The 15,408-nt window shown below is 41.6% G+C and overlaps 1 protein-coding gene across 1 annotated transcript in view; it reads right to left on the bottom strand.

Annotated features, from left to right (window-relative positions):
• RNF217 (ring finger protein 217) overlaps positions 1–15,404 on the bottom strand; it is a gene marked incomplete at its 5' end in the record, with an annotated part of 120,644 nt that extends 105,240 nt beyond the window's left edge. The window contains one exon of the mRNA XM_021716084.1: positions 15,270–15,404. Coding sequence (XP_021571759.1) covers positions 15,270–15,404 — 135 coding nt within the window. The remainder of the gene's footprint in view (positions 1–15,269) is intronic.
• Positions 15,405–15,408: the final 4 nt, after the last annotated feature.

Below are 15,408 nucleotides of genomic sequence, written 5' to 3'. Positions count from 1 at the left end.
TTGGCCAGTAAGACCTTTGTTATCTGTGGGAAGGGGGGGCGGTTCCTATTTGTTTTAAATAATAATGAAGCCAGACTGGTGGGGAAAGACTAAAAGCGGCAAACTGCCAAAAATTAAGAAGCAGAGGACGGTCAACTTTTTTGATAAATCGATTCTGACATTTAATCAGTAAAATAACAGCGATGGGCTTCTTTTCAAAAAGCATGTCCATGTTTTTCGGTCAGTGAATTTTCACGTGATGTCTTTTAAAAACAAACAAAAAGCCCATCCCAGACAGGTAAAATGTGAGGAAATCAAGTTGAACAGAGGTTAAGCCAGGCTGCTTGACAGATGAGATGACAAGCTGTGCACGGATCATAAAGCTTGGGGCCTCTCAGGCAGCGAGTTCTGCCACACCAGAGGCAGCGCACTCCCGACTCCTCTTCCAGGCAAAGGTCCAGGGAGTGAAGGGCACGAAGCAGCACCCTGTCCACGGCTTGTGTGCCAGGGCAAACCTCTGTCCTCTTCGACGACGGAGGCTGCCTCCTCGTCCATGCTCACTGGGCACCCCACCTGTGGAGCTCTGCGCTGTGCCAAGGTCTTTGTTCTGCACACACTTGCTCCCACCACTCGGCTCTCCTTCTTCCACAGGAACTTGCACTCACCTGAGCCAATCACGGTCACCTGCACACCCTCTCTCTGCTTCCACGTGGATGTGGTGGACGTGGACTTGCTCACCTAGAGAGCTGCTCCTGCACTCCCTCCTCCGACCCTCCTCAGGCAGCTGCTACCACTCTTCAGACAATAACCAAGTTCCAATGATTTCTGCTCTCGTAAACCCAACTTTCTCTTCCTAGAACCATTTAAGCCAACAACCAGGATCACACTTAGTTATACGCGTTACCTAATATTTGCCTAAACAGGTTACTTTTCACCTACGGAAGTTCTAAATTTTCCAAGAAAATAGATCCTGGACTACTCCATACGGATACATCATCTCTTCCCACAGCGAACAGCATGGCGCTAAGCAGGTACTTTGTGCCCAGAAGATACTTTTAATCAAAGAGAAATAATCCAGCTCCCTCTCCCCTTTGACTCCCTTAAACCAACTGTATACTAGAAAACAGATCTACTATGGCTTGACTACAGTGGAAAAAAAAAAGGTTCAGCAACTTACCCACGACCAATTAAACACGTGATTCCATTGTTTTTTTCAGGAGAGGTGATGAGAGTACTAGTAATTTTTCGTCTTGTCTCAGCTAGAGTCTTATGACTAGACGCAGACACTTTATGATATGGCTGTGCAGGGTTAAGGGAAGTTTATGGCTTCAGATCAGCATGCCATCAAGCAGCCTGTAGGGAGACTGCCTGCTTGACCTTGGCCCCATTAGCAGCCTGAGCAAATCGACAGGGCTCTGTCCAACCCATCAAGATTGTAACAGGCCAAAAAGATATTAGAACAGAGCAGTTGAAAAGTTCCAGTGATTTTTCAGCATCTTAAATTTACTAATATAAAACATTTTGCTACCACTAATAATTGTGGAAGCAATGTATCAGAATTGGCTTCACTATTTTTAAAGATCTTTTTTCTGAACTTAGTGAGCCTAAGCTTCTTAGGTCTATGTGTAATTTATTTCAACGCTTTGTTTTAATAACAGCTGTAACTGAAATGAAGACACCTCAAAAAGACACAGAGAGGCAAAAGTATGCACTGTTTCTGCACTTCCTACAGCATGACACTTACGGTGTCTCATCTATCAATTGTGCAAAGACTGCTGCTGAAATTCACATAGTAGATTTGCACCTTCCCTGTCAATCAACTATTCTTGCAACTAATCAGAAAATGCTAATTTTTTACATTTTTGAATAAACAGGTTGAAAACTCTCCAAAGCTCTTCATTTGGATGATTTTTTAAGCAAGATAAAAGACTCCATTTCAATTTTTTAAAGTTTATAGATATTCTAAATGATTTTTAAAGAGAAAAGCATGACTGAACAGTTTTTTTCAAAAATCCTGAAAACAAACAAACAAAAGAATCTCAAAGTATTAGGGGAAAAATTATTATCATTTCAGTTTTTCTTTCCAAGCATTCATTCTAATCTCTCCCTTCATCTTTAGGATGAAGCCATGATGACAAAAAAAAAGACATTTAAAAACAAAGAACAAAAGGTAAGTCCAAGGGTTATCTATTTTCATTTATTCAAACTACCCCTGATATACATGAACTAAACTTGAAATGACCATACACACGTACACACACAAACACACTTGTTTTTCCTTGAGTCAGGGTCTCACTCAGTTGCCCAGGCTAGAGTGCAATAGCTACGGCTTACTGCAGCTTCAGCCTCCTGGGCTCAGGTGATCCTTCCATGTCAGTCTCCTGAGTAGATGGGACCACAGCTGTGCGCCACCAACACCCAACTAATTTTTGAATTTTTTTCTAGAAGAGACAAGGTCTTGCTATGTTGCCTAGGCTGGTGATCCTCCCACCTCAGTTTCCCAAAAGGCTGGGATGACAGGTTGAGCCATCGTGCCCAGCTTTAGATTTTTTAAAAATAAAGATCAGCAAATATTCTTCTCAGGACACACACAAAAATTACCTTGAGAACTTGAAAGACAGACAGCATGTATATGTGTATAGATGTGTGTGTACATATTCTTTAATGTGTATGTACCTACAAATTAAGGAATGTGTGTGTGTGTGTGTGTGTGTGTGTGTGTGTGTGTGTGTGAGTGTGTGTATGGTGCTTTATGCTAAAATTGTATGTGTATATCGCTCTCTCTCGTGTGTATACATGTACACATACATACTAGATAACTTAAGTGTAAAGTACCAACACATATAGATGTACAGAATCTTTAATTTTAGGAGCCCAATACTTTCAAAATGTTTGTCTTTAAAAAAAAAAACAAAAAACAGGATTTATTGAGAGGACAGAAAAGCTCAGTGGGGGGAGACCCGAAGGGGTTACCCTATGCTTATCTTACAATAATCCTGAGGAGGAAAAAAAAAACAAACACTGAAGTTGGGGGTAAAACTAGTTAAAAGAAGAATTAAAATGAGAGCTCCTGGAATTGCACGTACTGTTTCCCACCAAGAGCATATCTGGTAGGAGAATGAAAGTCACTTTTCCCACTAAGATCACATATTCATATAAAAAAGGTGCATGACAATCTGGCCACATCAAAGTCACTTCTGATTTTACCCAACAGCTCTACTTAAGACAGACATAAGATAACAATAAACAAAACTCTAAAATTAGGAAAAGTGGCTTACAAGCCATTGTTCCATTTTTCCTGCTGCTTTGTTAAGCAACCCCAAAGGTGTGATGATTCAACTTGCTACATACAACTCAGAGCTAATAAGCTTCATGAACACTGAGTATGGCTAATACTCATGTGAGGAAATAAAGTAAGAATCAACACCACAAAAAGGGAAACAATTTGCTGGATAGCCTATAATTAGCTTCTGCGTCTTACAGTAGAGAATACTATTGAGGCAAATGGCTTAGAAAGACTTAAAAAGGGATTAGTCATTCACATGAATGAATAAGCCCAGAATCTAGTTACCTGAGCTGGGGGGGGGAAGGGAAGAGGGGCACAAATCATGGAAGCAATATACTTCTTCTGTTTCAGATTCTCAACCAAGAAGAAACCTGAGTACAACACATATGCTTCCGGAAATGTAAACAGTTACCTGCTCAAGGAGACACTAACCAAAGGATAAAATCACCCACATGAACTAGAATATCATATACAATAAAATCTATCTGTGGGCCCATTTAATAAAGATGAACCGGGATGGTTAATTCTAAGATGTCATTAGACATAATACTATTTCTGTACAGAATATGACTATACTAGAAAAACATTTGCTATATCAACTCCCTTTATTCAAAGACATATTCTTAAATTTTTCAAGTATTTCAACCAACTCTGAAGCTGAAATTTTGGTATACTGTGATGGACATGCAATTATACTACAAAGAATAATGTTAAGTGTTGTTAAAACAATAGAAGCTGACTCTAACCTTGACATATTTCAATCACAATGAAATTATCTAAAATATTTAATCTTTAAAAAGAACAGCTTTTTTATAAGCTTCCCTTAAAAATAAGTGAGTCTGCATTATTACATTATTTAAAGATAAAGCACAAAAAACACAACACTAAAGTATTAAACAATATAATGAGTTGGAAATATTTAATTAAATGATTGACAAAACATATAATTTTAAAAAAATTAAAATTCAGGCTGAAAATCTGAATTCATAACATACTTGAATTTTGTTTTAAGTAGTTAGGTGGTTTTAAAATGGATGGCCTCAAATCCTTTGACACCTGCCCCCAAAAGTTGGGGGTCAATATTCCTTCCCCTTCAAACTGGATTTCTGAAGTCAAGGCAGAAAAGACCATGCAGCTTCGACCCGGCTCCCTTGGGATGCTGGCTCTGGGGGAAGTCAGCATGCAAGTAAGAAGCCCAGAGACTGCCATGCGGGTGAGGCCACGTGTGGGCACTCCAGTAGACAGCCACAGCTGAGTCCCCGACAACAGCCAGCATTAGCTGCCAGCCAAGTGAGAGAGCTGACATCTGACTACAACGGCATGAGAAACTCCAAATGTGAACCGACCAGCTGAGCCCTTCCCAAATTCCTGACCCACAGTGTCATGATCAAAATAAAATGGCTGTCTTAAGTCCCTAGATTCTGGAGGAATTTGTTCAACAGGAGGTGTAATAGCCAGAACAGGTAGAGTAATTCAAGAAAAAAATTCCTCAGTGAAGATGGGATGGTGGGATAAAGACTCAAGCCATAGTATTTCATCTCATTCCAAACTTAAATACATTGTGGAATGATGGATAGGAATAAGGTGTCAAACATTTGAATTCAAATATTTAACCTCCCTTTTTCTACCAATCTAAGTATATTATAATTTATTTTCAATCATCCATTCAGTCTTTAACAAATATTTATTGAGCACCTATTCTGTTCTGCTCAATGCCAGGTGCCAGTTATGAAAGCAGCTAGAGAATAACGGGGGATGGTCGGGATCGCAGATCATTAATCAAACATCAAATCATCATGTGACACCTAATTACAAAGAGCAATCAGTACAATAGTGGCAGAGTCAAAAGAGCTCGAAGCATCTTAACAGCAGGACTGATTCAGTCTGGAGACATAAAGAAGACCGCAACCTGAAGGCTGTGGATAAATTATCCAAGGGAAGAAGGCCATGCCTGGAGAGAAGAGAACTGCAGTGATATGAGAGACTGAAGAGGATGGCAGAAACCAAATCTCATTGGCAGTGTTATGAGCTGGGATCTTTATGTAAAGCAACAGGGAGGTCTTACAGATTTTTAAGCAAGGTAATGAAATGTTGAGATTTTCAATTTTAAAATACCATTTTGCTTGTCTTTTCCAATGGTTTATATATTGACAACACCAGCACCTAACATATTAATTACTTATGGAATAAATAATTCACTCTACATATGCTCATTCCATGCCTATAACACAAAGAGCTAGGAAATTAATCAGTGAAAAAAATAACAAGTTCCTCACATTCATCAAGCTTTACAGTCTAGTGGAGCACAGAGCAGGAAACAGCCAATTTAAATAAAATTAAATAAGAATAATATAGTAGGATTCTTATATTGTTTGGTAACCTTAAGAGGAGAGAGTCATCAAAGATTATAGGAAGGATGATGAATCCAGATTCAGGGTATCAAGAATTCTCCCAGAAGAATGTCTAAGCTGAATAAGTAGAATGAATAGGTATGAAAAAGGCAAAGAGAGTTGGGGCAGCAAGGAACGAAAAAGGATTCCCCGCTGGCTCGGTGGCTCAGCCTGTAATCCTGCGCTTTGGGAGGCTGATATGAGTGGATTGCCTGAGCCCGCAGGTTCGAGACCTGCCCGGGCGACTTGTCGAGACCTCATCTCTACAGTAAATCAAAAAGCAGCCGGGCGTGGTAGCGCGCACCTGTTGTTCCAGTTCCTCGGAAGGCCGAGGCGGAAGGATCGCCGGAGCCCAGTGGGTCGAGGCTGCAGTGGCCGGGAGTGGCCACTGCACTCCACTCCGGGTGACAGAATGAGACTAAAAAGGATTCCCTGAAGACAGAATTTCATGTCACTAAAGGCAAAGCCTCATAATTCAGAGAGAGTCTTAAGAAACAAAAATAAGTGTAGTATGGCTATTGGCTTAGGGGGGTACTTGAGAAACAAAGCTTGGAGAGGAACACAGGAGTCAGATCACTCTAAGACATAACAATTTCATCAAGTTTAGACCCTACTCTAACAAAAGAGTAGGCAGAGGTTGAAAGGCTAAGAAGGAGGGTGCCAAGACTGGTCTTAAATTTTGCAAAGAATCCTCTGGCTCAAGTATGGAGAACAAACTGGAGGTGGTCAAAAGTGAGTCACTGGGACCAAATAGGAAGCTGCCGTTAGAATTCAGGAGAGAAATGGTGGCGGCCTGAGGAAGGGAAATGATGGCAGAAATAGAAATGAGGAAGAATATACAAATATCTTAAAGATGTAGAAATTGAAAGAACTTGTGATGAGTTAGACATGGGAGGCGAGGGAGAAGAAAGGCTCAATGATGACCCAAGTTCCTGACCTGAGTACAAAGGATGGACACCATAAGGAACCAAAAAAAAAAAAAAAAAAAAGAAGCAAGACTTTGGGCATGTGGGAAAGAATGTTAGGAAGGAGGGGATTTCGTTTTGAGAAGTTAAGTTTAAAGTGGCTGTGGATGCGATATCCAACTAGAATTGTTCAAGGAAGAGATGGCTATATGGCACTAAGGTGTGAGGAGAATGGTCAGGGCTGAAGATAAAGATCTGGACATCAATAGCATACAGGTTTTATGTGAAACCATGGGAATGGGTAAGATGGTCCCACTAATAGTATAGAAAGTGAGATGAGAAGGGGCTTAGGATAGGACCACACAGACATCACCATGAAGAGATGGTGAAACATGAGAAAGCTCCAACAAAAAGAATGGCTAGAAAGTTAAGAATAAAATAGGAAAGCATGCTGCCATTAAAGCTTAGCAGTAAATAAAATCATAGCCATCCTAAACCGATGGCTCTTAATTTCTTACATGAAGAGGAAGCTGAGATTGGTAGAAATCTTTCTCTGGATCTAGGTTTGGGAGAAGCCTTCCACTTTCTCAAAACATGGAATTAAGTTTCTTCTCCTTCTTGGATTGGAAGACTTATGATTTTGTACAATACAGATATTAATTTTGAAAAAGCAAACATTTTCTCTATAATAAATTTAAAGAATGTGAAAATGCTGCAGGTTTTAGAGCCAAATGGATCTGAATTTAAATTCCATCTTTGTCATTTCTCAGCTTTGTGACTTTGAGCAAGTTATTTAAGCTCTCTGACCTTGGGTTTCCTCGTACAGCATTCTACTACCTACAGTACAAAAACGGAGTTGTTCCTGTTGTCTTGGATCCACTCTCATCAGAAGCCCCACAATGAAAACAGCACTATTTATAGTCACAAATAACCTTCTTATCAGGAAATCTGACAATTTCATTTCTTATCCTGCTATAACTATCAGAAGTACTGGACACAGGTAATTACTCCTTCCCTTTTAAAACACCATCTTTCTTTGGCTTCTGGGTAAGCACACTCTCTCCATTCTCTTCTTGCCTAATTGTCCCACACTCAGACTCCTTGCTGGTTCTTTCTAATGTCCCTGACTCCGTATGTGTAAACAATGGTATGCTCAGACTCAATCCTCAATCCTCCTTCTCTTGCTAATATCACTCCACAGGTGACCTCATCCAGTCTAATAGCTTTAAATACTATCTATATTCCATTGACGTTTAAATTGGTATCTTCTACTCAGATCTCTCATCTGAACGCCAGACACCAACTGCCTACTCAGCATCCCTTCATGATTGTCTAAGCGGCATTTCAAACTCAGCATGTCAAACTCCTCATCCTCCCTATACCTAGTCTTCCTACAGTATTTCTCATCTTATGAAATAGCAACCCCATTTTCCTAATTGCTTGGGCTCAAAACCTGAATCATCTTTGACTCTTTCTCATCCCACGTGCAAGCATCAGCAACTTCTGTCAGTTCTTACTTCATAATATATTCAAAATGCAACCAGTTCAAACTATGTTCACCGGTGTCATCTTAGTCTCAACTACATATTGTCTCTCCTCTGAGTTATTCCATAGTCTAACAGATATTTTTACCTGCACTCTTGACTCCTAAAGTATACTCTTCACTAAGAGACAGAGTAATCTCTTTTAAAGTGAAAGGAGTCTCTGGTTACTCTTCTGCTCTACCTTCTTATAGCTTCTTATACCATCTCACTCAGAAGAAATGAAAATTCTTGATGACCTTCAATCTCTGCCCAGCCAGCATTCCCCACTCCCCCTGCTGTCTTCTTAACCCTCCCTACCTCATTCTCTATGCTTCGTGGATCTTATGCCCATTTCTAGAACACCCCCAGGCATGCTTCTGCCTTTGGAACTTTATATTTGCTATTCTCTTAGGTATTCTTGTGGTTTGTTCCCTCATTGTCATGAAGGTCTCTTCTCAAGTCAACTTGAAAAACAAATGCTTCTTGACAAATCCCAAAAAAACTACAAATTTATCAAGGACAACCCCTTCCCGAGTATTTACCACCCTTCTCTGGTTTCTCATTCTTCATAGCCCTTATTATTTACAACTATACTAAATAATTTACTTACTTTTTATTTTGTCTCCTCCGCAGTCTAGCATATATGTTCCATGAAGTCAGGGGCTTTATATGTTTTAGTTCCTTGTAGCCCCAGAACCTAAAACAGTGCCTGGTATGTATTAAGTATTTAATATGTAACTGAATTAGAATTAAATAAAAAACATATGTAAAAAACTTCAATTACAGATGTTCAATAAATGGTTGTTTTATTTGTGAAAACGTATAAATTCAAGTGTAATTATCCAAAAATTGATGGTACAAATAGTAGTAGTAAGGTTGGTAGAGAATGATAAACACTATGAATTACTCTCCCACAGACACTGAATTTTTAAGACAAAACTCAATTTGGAAAAGTTCACTTAGTGTGTCATATAAAACCCTCTAACAAAGTGAATTTATACAAAATAAACAACTTTTTAAAAAGTATTATAAAGATTGGTCACATTGTCATACATGATCCAAAACAAACTTAGCCAAATTAGGTTTCCTTTTAAGAAAAACATAGTATCTATTAACATTCTATTTTGAACAACTGAAAAGAGCTCTGGGCTGGGCACAGTGGCTCACAATGTAAGCCCTGCACTTTGGAAGGCTGAGACACAAGGATTGCTTGAGGCCTGAAGTTTGAGACTAGCCTGGACAACATAGCAAGAACTTATCCCTACAAAAAAGAAAAAAAAAAAAAAAAATAGCTGGCCAGGCATGTGGCACGTGCCTGCAGTCCCAGCAACTCAGGAGGGTGAGGTGGAAGGACTGCTGAGGCCTAAGAGGTCGAGGCTGCATCTAGTCGTGATTGGGCCACTGCACTCCAGCTCTGCACTCCCACCTGGGCAACAGAGTGAGACTTCGACTCAAAAAAAAAAAGAGCTCTGAGAAATGTGTTTACTAAGAAATAATGAACAGATTTATTACTTTGAGTTAAACGTAACAGGAAGAATAGTAAAATACTTAATAAAATGCTAACTGGTGTTCAGAATTTGTTTTAAAAATCAATCTCCCAGACAGAGAACAGAGGTGAGAAAGAGATCCACAGCTGTCTGGTAACTCTTTAAAAAATTTTATTTACACCACCAGATAAAGCTGGGAGAAATACTTCCAACAAGGCTGTAAGGTGGTTCCTTGAAGGCACCTGATACATTTAAAAAGTATTTCACAGTGTTTGGCATACAAGTACCCAAATAAATGTCTGTTAAATGCACAAATGGTGTACTAATAAATAAATAATTATAAGATATTGCCACTCAGGTACCTATCTTCACTGCTCACTACAAACTCTTAACAAAAAGCTGAGAGTTTAAGTACTAATAATCTCCGTTTCACATCTTTCATATCAGGAGTAAGAAAGAACCTTCACGTATAAAAGCTGTGCTTTACTCTCAGAGGAAAAATCCACACTCTAAAGGTATCAGTTGATGCCCTAGGTCAGTCGTGCTTGTAACACTATTTGAGATATTTTAGGCAGGGGAGCATAACGCAGGGTTATGTCGCCGCATCTCCAGACAGCTGGATGGGAGAGGAAACACCCATGCAGCATGCCTCAGAAAAGGTCCTGCTGGCCCCAGGGCTCAGCACCTGACAGGAGATTCTGCTGAAGAAATCAAATGCCAGTTAAAATCAGATTTTGAAAGGTAAGACAAAAAGAAAAAAGAAATTATTAAAGAAAAGTGAAGTAGAAAGAGAAGAGCAAAATAAACACAAGTCAGAAAGGCACAAAAGCAAATGTTACTGCACCCCAAGTACACAACAGACACACAAATTTTGTACACAAAAGAACATGCTTCTATATACCTTGATCCTTACTTTTAAAATTTGTAGAGTGACCTCAAAACAGATTTCCATTTCATATTTTTCCTCACATTTTTCAGGACTACCACCATCACATCCGGCATGATAAAACCTATAAATTCACCTGTGTAAAGACAACTACATTCAAACTCAATATTGAACACAATGGTTTCTAAAAATATTTAGAGGGCTTTAAGGTTTAAAGGAAGAGAATTCACTTTACATTTTTACCCTAGAAGATCTGGATGACTCAGAGTCTAATAATAGGATGGATGAGCGCTTGCCCTTGGGTCACCAATTCTAGGGTGACCACAGCAGACAGTCATTTTAGGACGTTACCATCCACAGTTGTTTTGTTCACAATCTGTAGACGAAATGTGCTGCTTGTCTCTATTAATACTCACTGGACAGGTGTATACATTCCAAGTCATTCGTATCTGCCAATCCTTAGTACTTCTAAGCAGAGTTGTGAAAGCCACAACAGCTGTTATCTTTAGTATGCCCTTTGGTATGCTCAGTTCTCTCCTTTCTTCGTCTAAAGTACTAAATACTAATACTTCATATTTATAACAGATCTTCCTGTCTAAACCAAAATCACAAAAGAAAGCTATCTTTGGAGGATTTCTGAAATGAGCATATCATTGTATGAAACCAGGAAGGCAACAGATCTCTTTCTTTGCAGGAAAATGGTAAAAGCCGAAGCAGCTAAGAAGGCCAACAGTTAGGAGGACTTGGAACTGCAGGATTTTGCAAACACCCCTGGGACTTTGTCCTGTAGCCATTTTCACACGTTTATACATAGGTAACTGGGAAATGCGCTTCTAAAATCTATGTGTCAAGGATGTAGGTACCCAGGCATTATAAACCAATCTTGCCCTGGTGTTCTATAGCTTGAAATTAACCTCAACTGTGGTGCCAGAATTATAATCTATCAGTTCAACGATCCACCATAGCAATCAGAAACTAGATGAAACTTACTGGGCTGTAAAGTTATCCCACTAGGAAGGTTGCCCCAGCCCAGTCATGGCGATAACTGAAAAATAAAGCTATTATTTTATACCACAGCATAGAGGTATTGAAGTCACCACCACCTAATCTGCTAGCTCTGTACTGAAATACTGACATCATACATCAGCCTTTGCCACACACTGTCCATGGCACTAATGGAAATGAACTTATCATCTAAAAATTCACATTCCTATCTTCCAAGTTCTTAACCTTCTTTCAAAGAACTCAGCATCTCCTTTTGAGAAGAGTTTTCATGTAACCAGGCAATAGTCCAACTCACATTTTTAAAATTATTTTTATTTTTTGAGTTGGAGCTCACTCTGTAGCCCTGGCTGGAGTGCAGGGGCACACTCACAGCCACCACAGCCTCTACCTGCTGGGCTTAGGTGATCCTTCTACCTCAGCCTTCCAAGTAGCGGGAACTACAGGCGCGCTCTACCACACCCAGCTTATTTTTTGATTTACTGTAGAGACGAAGTCTCACCAAGTTGCCCAGCTGGTCTCGAACCCCCGGACTCAGGCAATCCTCTCCCCTCGGCCTCCAAAAGTGCTGAGATTACAGACTGAGTCTCCGTGCCTCACTCAAACTTAATATGCGTTAATGTTTGCATAAAATGTTTAATAGGGACTCTATTATTCTTAAATGATGTTATATAATGCACTAAGTAATATGAAACAAACTTAAAAAGAGTGAAAAAAGTCACAATAACTCTTCACTTAAAATATATCATTTTATTTCCAAAGGTTTCAAGAACCCTGAAAGTTCAGGCTTGACACATTTGCTTCTGTCAACCTCAGACACTCTCCAAAATGAGAAAGAAAGTACCCACAATGCCCATTTGATCTTGTTCAGTAACGCAGCGAAGCAGCCATGCGGTTTGATTTTCTTTTGCTTTGGAGCTGGTGGGTAATACAAATCGTTGTCTGCAATTGTTTCACTGACGAGGAAACTGAGGCACAGAGCGGTTAAATGACAGAGAACACCAGACTCTTTGAGCAGAAAGGACCTCACAAGTAACACAAATCCAAAATATGACAAGCACAATCCTGTATTTTTATCCAACTGAAAAAAGCTACGTTTTGTATAAAGCTAAAAGTTTATCTAAACTCTTTCTCAGCTCAATAACTAACTGAACAAACACATTATCCCTTGTCCGCTTTGAACCTTTGCTTTTTGCCACAAATTTCTCAATTAGTTCAGTGTAGAAATTAGTGCCCAAGCAAAACATCACCTCTTAGTGTTGGCTTCCGGGCAACCTCAGGTGCTGCCTGACTTCAGTAACTACTGGTTGCACACCATCTTTATGCCAGACAATGTTATAGATGGTAATGACACAGAAGTGAACAAATCCCGTGAAAATGTCAGTCTCCGTGATATGTAGACGACAGAGGATGTTAGCGCCATGGAGAAAATAAAACGCAGGAACACAGACGCGAAGTGCGGGGTGCGGCTCAGCTTTGAAAAGAGTGGCCAAAGCCGGGCTCGGTGGCTCAGCCTGCAATGCCGCGCCTTTGGGAGGCTGAGGTGAGTGGATTGCCTGAGTCCGCAGGTTCGAGACCCGCCTGGGCAGCGAGACCTCATCTCTGTAATAAATCAAAAAAAATCAGCCGGGCGTGGTAGCGCGCGCCTGTAATTCCGGCTACTCGGAAGGCTGAGGCGGAAGGATCGCCGGAGCCCAGTGGGTCGAGGCTGCGGTGGCCGGGAACGGCCACTGCACTCCAGTCTGGGTGACAGAGTGAGACTCCAACTCAAAAAAAAAAGAGTGGCCAGTGAAAGTCACAAGGGGTGACATTTGAAGTCAGACCTGAGAGGCAGTGGTGTGAATTAGCAAACGGGACTCGGAGGGGGGCATTCCAGAATCAGGCAACAGTCAGTGCAAAAGCCCTGAGGTGGAAGCCTGCCTGGTACATGACTCATAATTTTGTTGTTGTTTATTTCAAGAAATGTATATTTTTACTTATTTAAACTTCTGTCCAATGCTTTGAAAGAAGGTCAGGAACGTACATACAATCAGAAATACTGCAGACAAGCTTCAGATACTATGCCACTTGAGAGGCGTCTTTAGTAGCACGCTTGCAAGAACCACTCGACTCCTTCTGCTCTGCCCTCCCACCAACTCCCCACCACCATTCCTTCTTTTCTCCCTTAGGGATCAAAACACTGACTTCCTAAAGCCAACTTACAGTGGTTTTAAAAAAGGAAAGGACAACTCTGGGAAAAGGCCCCACCTTAAAAGGAAACCGAACTGCCAGGCAGGGTCTCCCAGTCCGCAAAGACTGGTATTTGTACCCAGCACTTAACAGAAAGTGCTACCTGGCAGGTTTCTCTGTTGACATCCCACTCTACGCTACCTTGTATTGTTCTTTTGTGCACATCTGCTCACCCAGCAAATTCCTTGGAACAGGGCCCATATTTTGGAAAGGTCCGAACCGCACCACAGAGCTTTGCTCACCGAGAGCAGTAATATCTGTCGGATGGTGAAGTCACAGAAACTACCACAACCAGCAGCAGACATTCCTCCTCTCTAAGTATCTATTTGTGGATAAAGCATGAAAGAGACATCACAGTCTCTCCGAGGCTTTTAAATCATCTCAACTATTTTGGTCAACTTACTGTTTGTGTAACATTCCATTCTAAGTTTCCCTTTGCCTTTTCAGTGCAGCACTTTATACGCTTTCAGTCTAGACTCAAGCATGGATTAGCCCCCAAACATAGAGGAACCGCTCGGAGAGAAGTCCGTTCGGTTGGCTTCAGCCCGTGTTATGAAACAGGATGACGGAAAAGGACTCAACATGAAACGACCACGTAAGGGACTAGAAGACCTTGTCCAGACAGTCCAGCAAGACAAACAGACGCATCACGGACAACTTCAGTGCACGTAAGATATTTCAAAGTATATAGCAGTGATCTGGAGGGTGAGGTAAGGCTTCAGAGAACCTCTGGCACCTGAACAGACAAGGTTTTGAGAGGTGAATAGGCCCGGGACAATTGGACACCGGATCAAAGGGCATTCTGGATTGTGCAAAACACTGGCATAAACATCACAGATTGAGGAGGAGCCCATTCACCCTCAGTGGAGGAAAGCTGTTGCACTCTCGAGTGTTCCAAGAAAAAAAACAGGTTGTCAAAGAAGAGGCCGAGGGAAAAAAGTTTCGCAGCGCCTGTTTGGCTAAACCTCTTAGCCTCTTTGCTTTGTTTTGCTCCTTCTGTGTTGTTTCCCTCTCACAGAAATACAGGACGGCTGTGGCTTAAAACGTCAGTGAAGAAAAGCGCCTCAGCTTTACTGTGGAAAAAGAAAAAACTAAGAGTGGGCAAAGGCCAAGAAATAATTATTTTTTAAGTCAATACTTTTCTGGAATACATGAATGGGGCACACTTTAAAATTCAGGTACCACAGGCCTGAAATATTTGTCCCCACCGTCCTCTCCGCTAGCTCCACGAATGTTTATTTTATGCCCACTGCTTGTTAGTTTCTGGGATACCAGGCCGATGAGGCAGTCTCCTGCCCGCCTCCTCCGAGCAAGCTGGTGCCTGCAATCCAGGAGAAGTACGCACAGGGCAGAGGGCTGTGTGACACCTTGCGCCTTCCGCAGCTGCCGACCGAAGCCTGCCGCCCAGGGCAGGGGTGAATTCCGGTCAAGTAAGCCAACGAGGACAAAACACGCGCAGACCAGCTCAACAACCGAGACGCGAGAAGCCGGCGGAGGCCCGGGGCGCCGCGGCCACCGCTCCCACGGGCCGCGGCTGGCAACGGCGAGCGGGAAGCACGGGGGTCCGGAGGGGCGAGGTTACCTGGGCGCTCAGGTAGATCTTGAGGCACTCCTCGCACACGGCCTTCTTGCAGCAGGGCAGGGGCTGGATGGGCTTGTCTTCCAGGCACACCCGGCACATCAGCACCATGAGGGGCGCGTAGGGATCCCCGGCCCCGCCC

Source organism: Carlito syrichta, unplaced genomic scaffold, assembly GCF_000164805.1.
Source record: "Carlito syrichta isolate Samal-C Ts95f unplaced genomic scaffold, Tarsius_syrichta-2.0.1 Scaffold308155, whole genome shotgun sequence".
In the NCBI taxonomy this organism is placed as follows: Eukaryota; Metazoa; Chordata; class Mammalia; order Primates; family Tarsiidae; genus Carlito; species Carlito syrichta.
The sequence above is the reverse complement of the archived record's forward strand: the minus strand, read 5'-3'. Positions and strand labels throughout refer to the sequence as shown.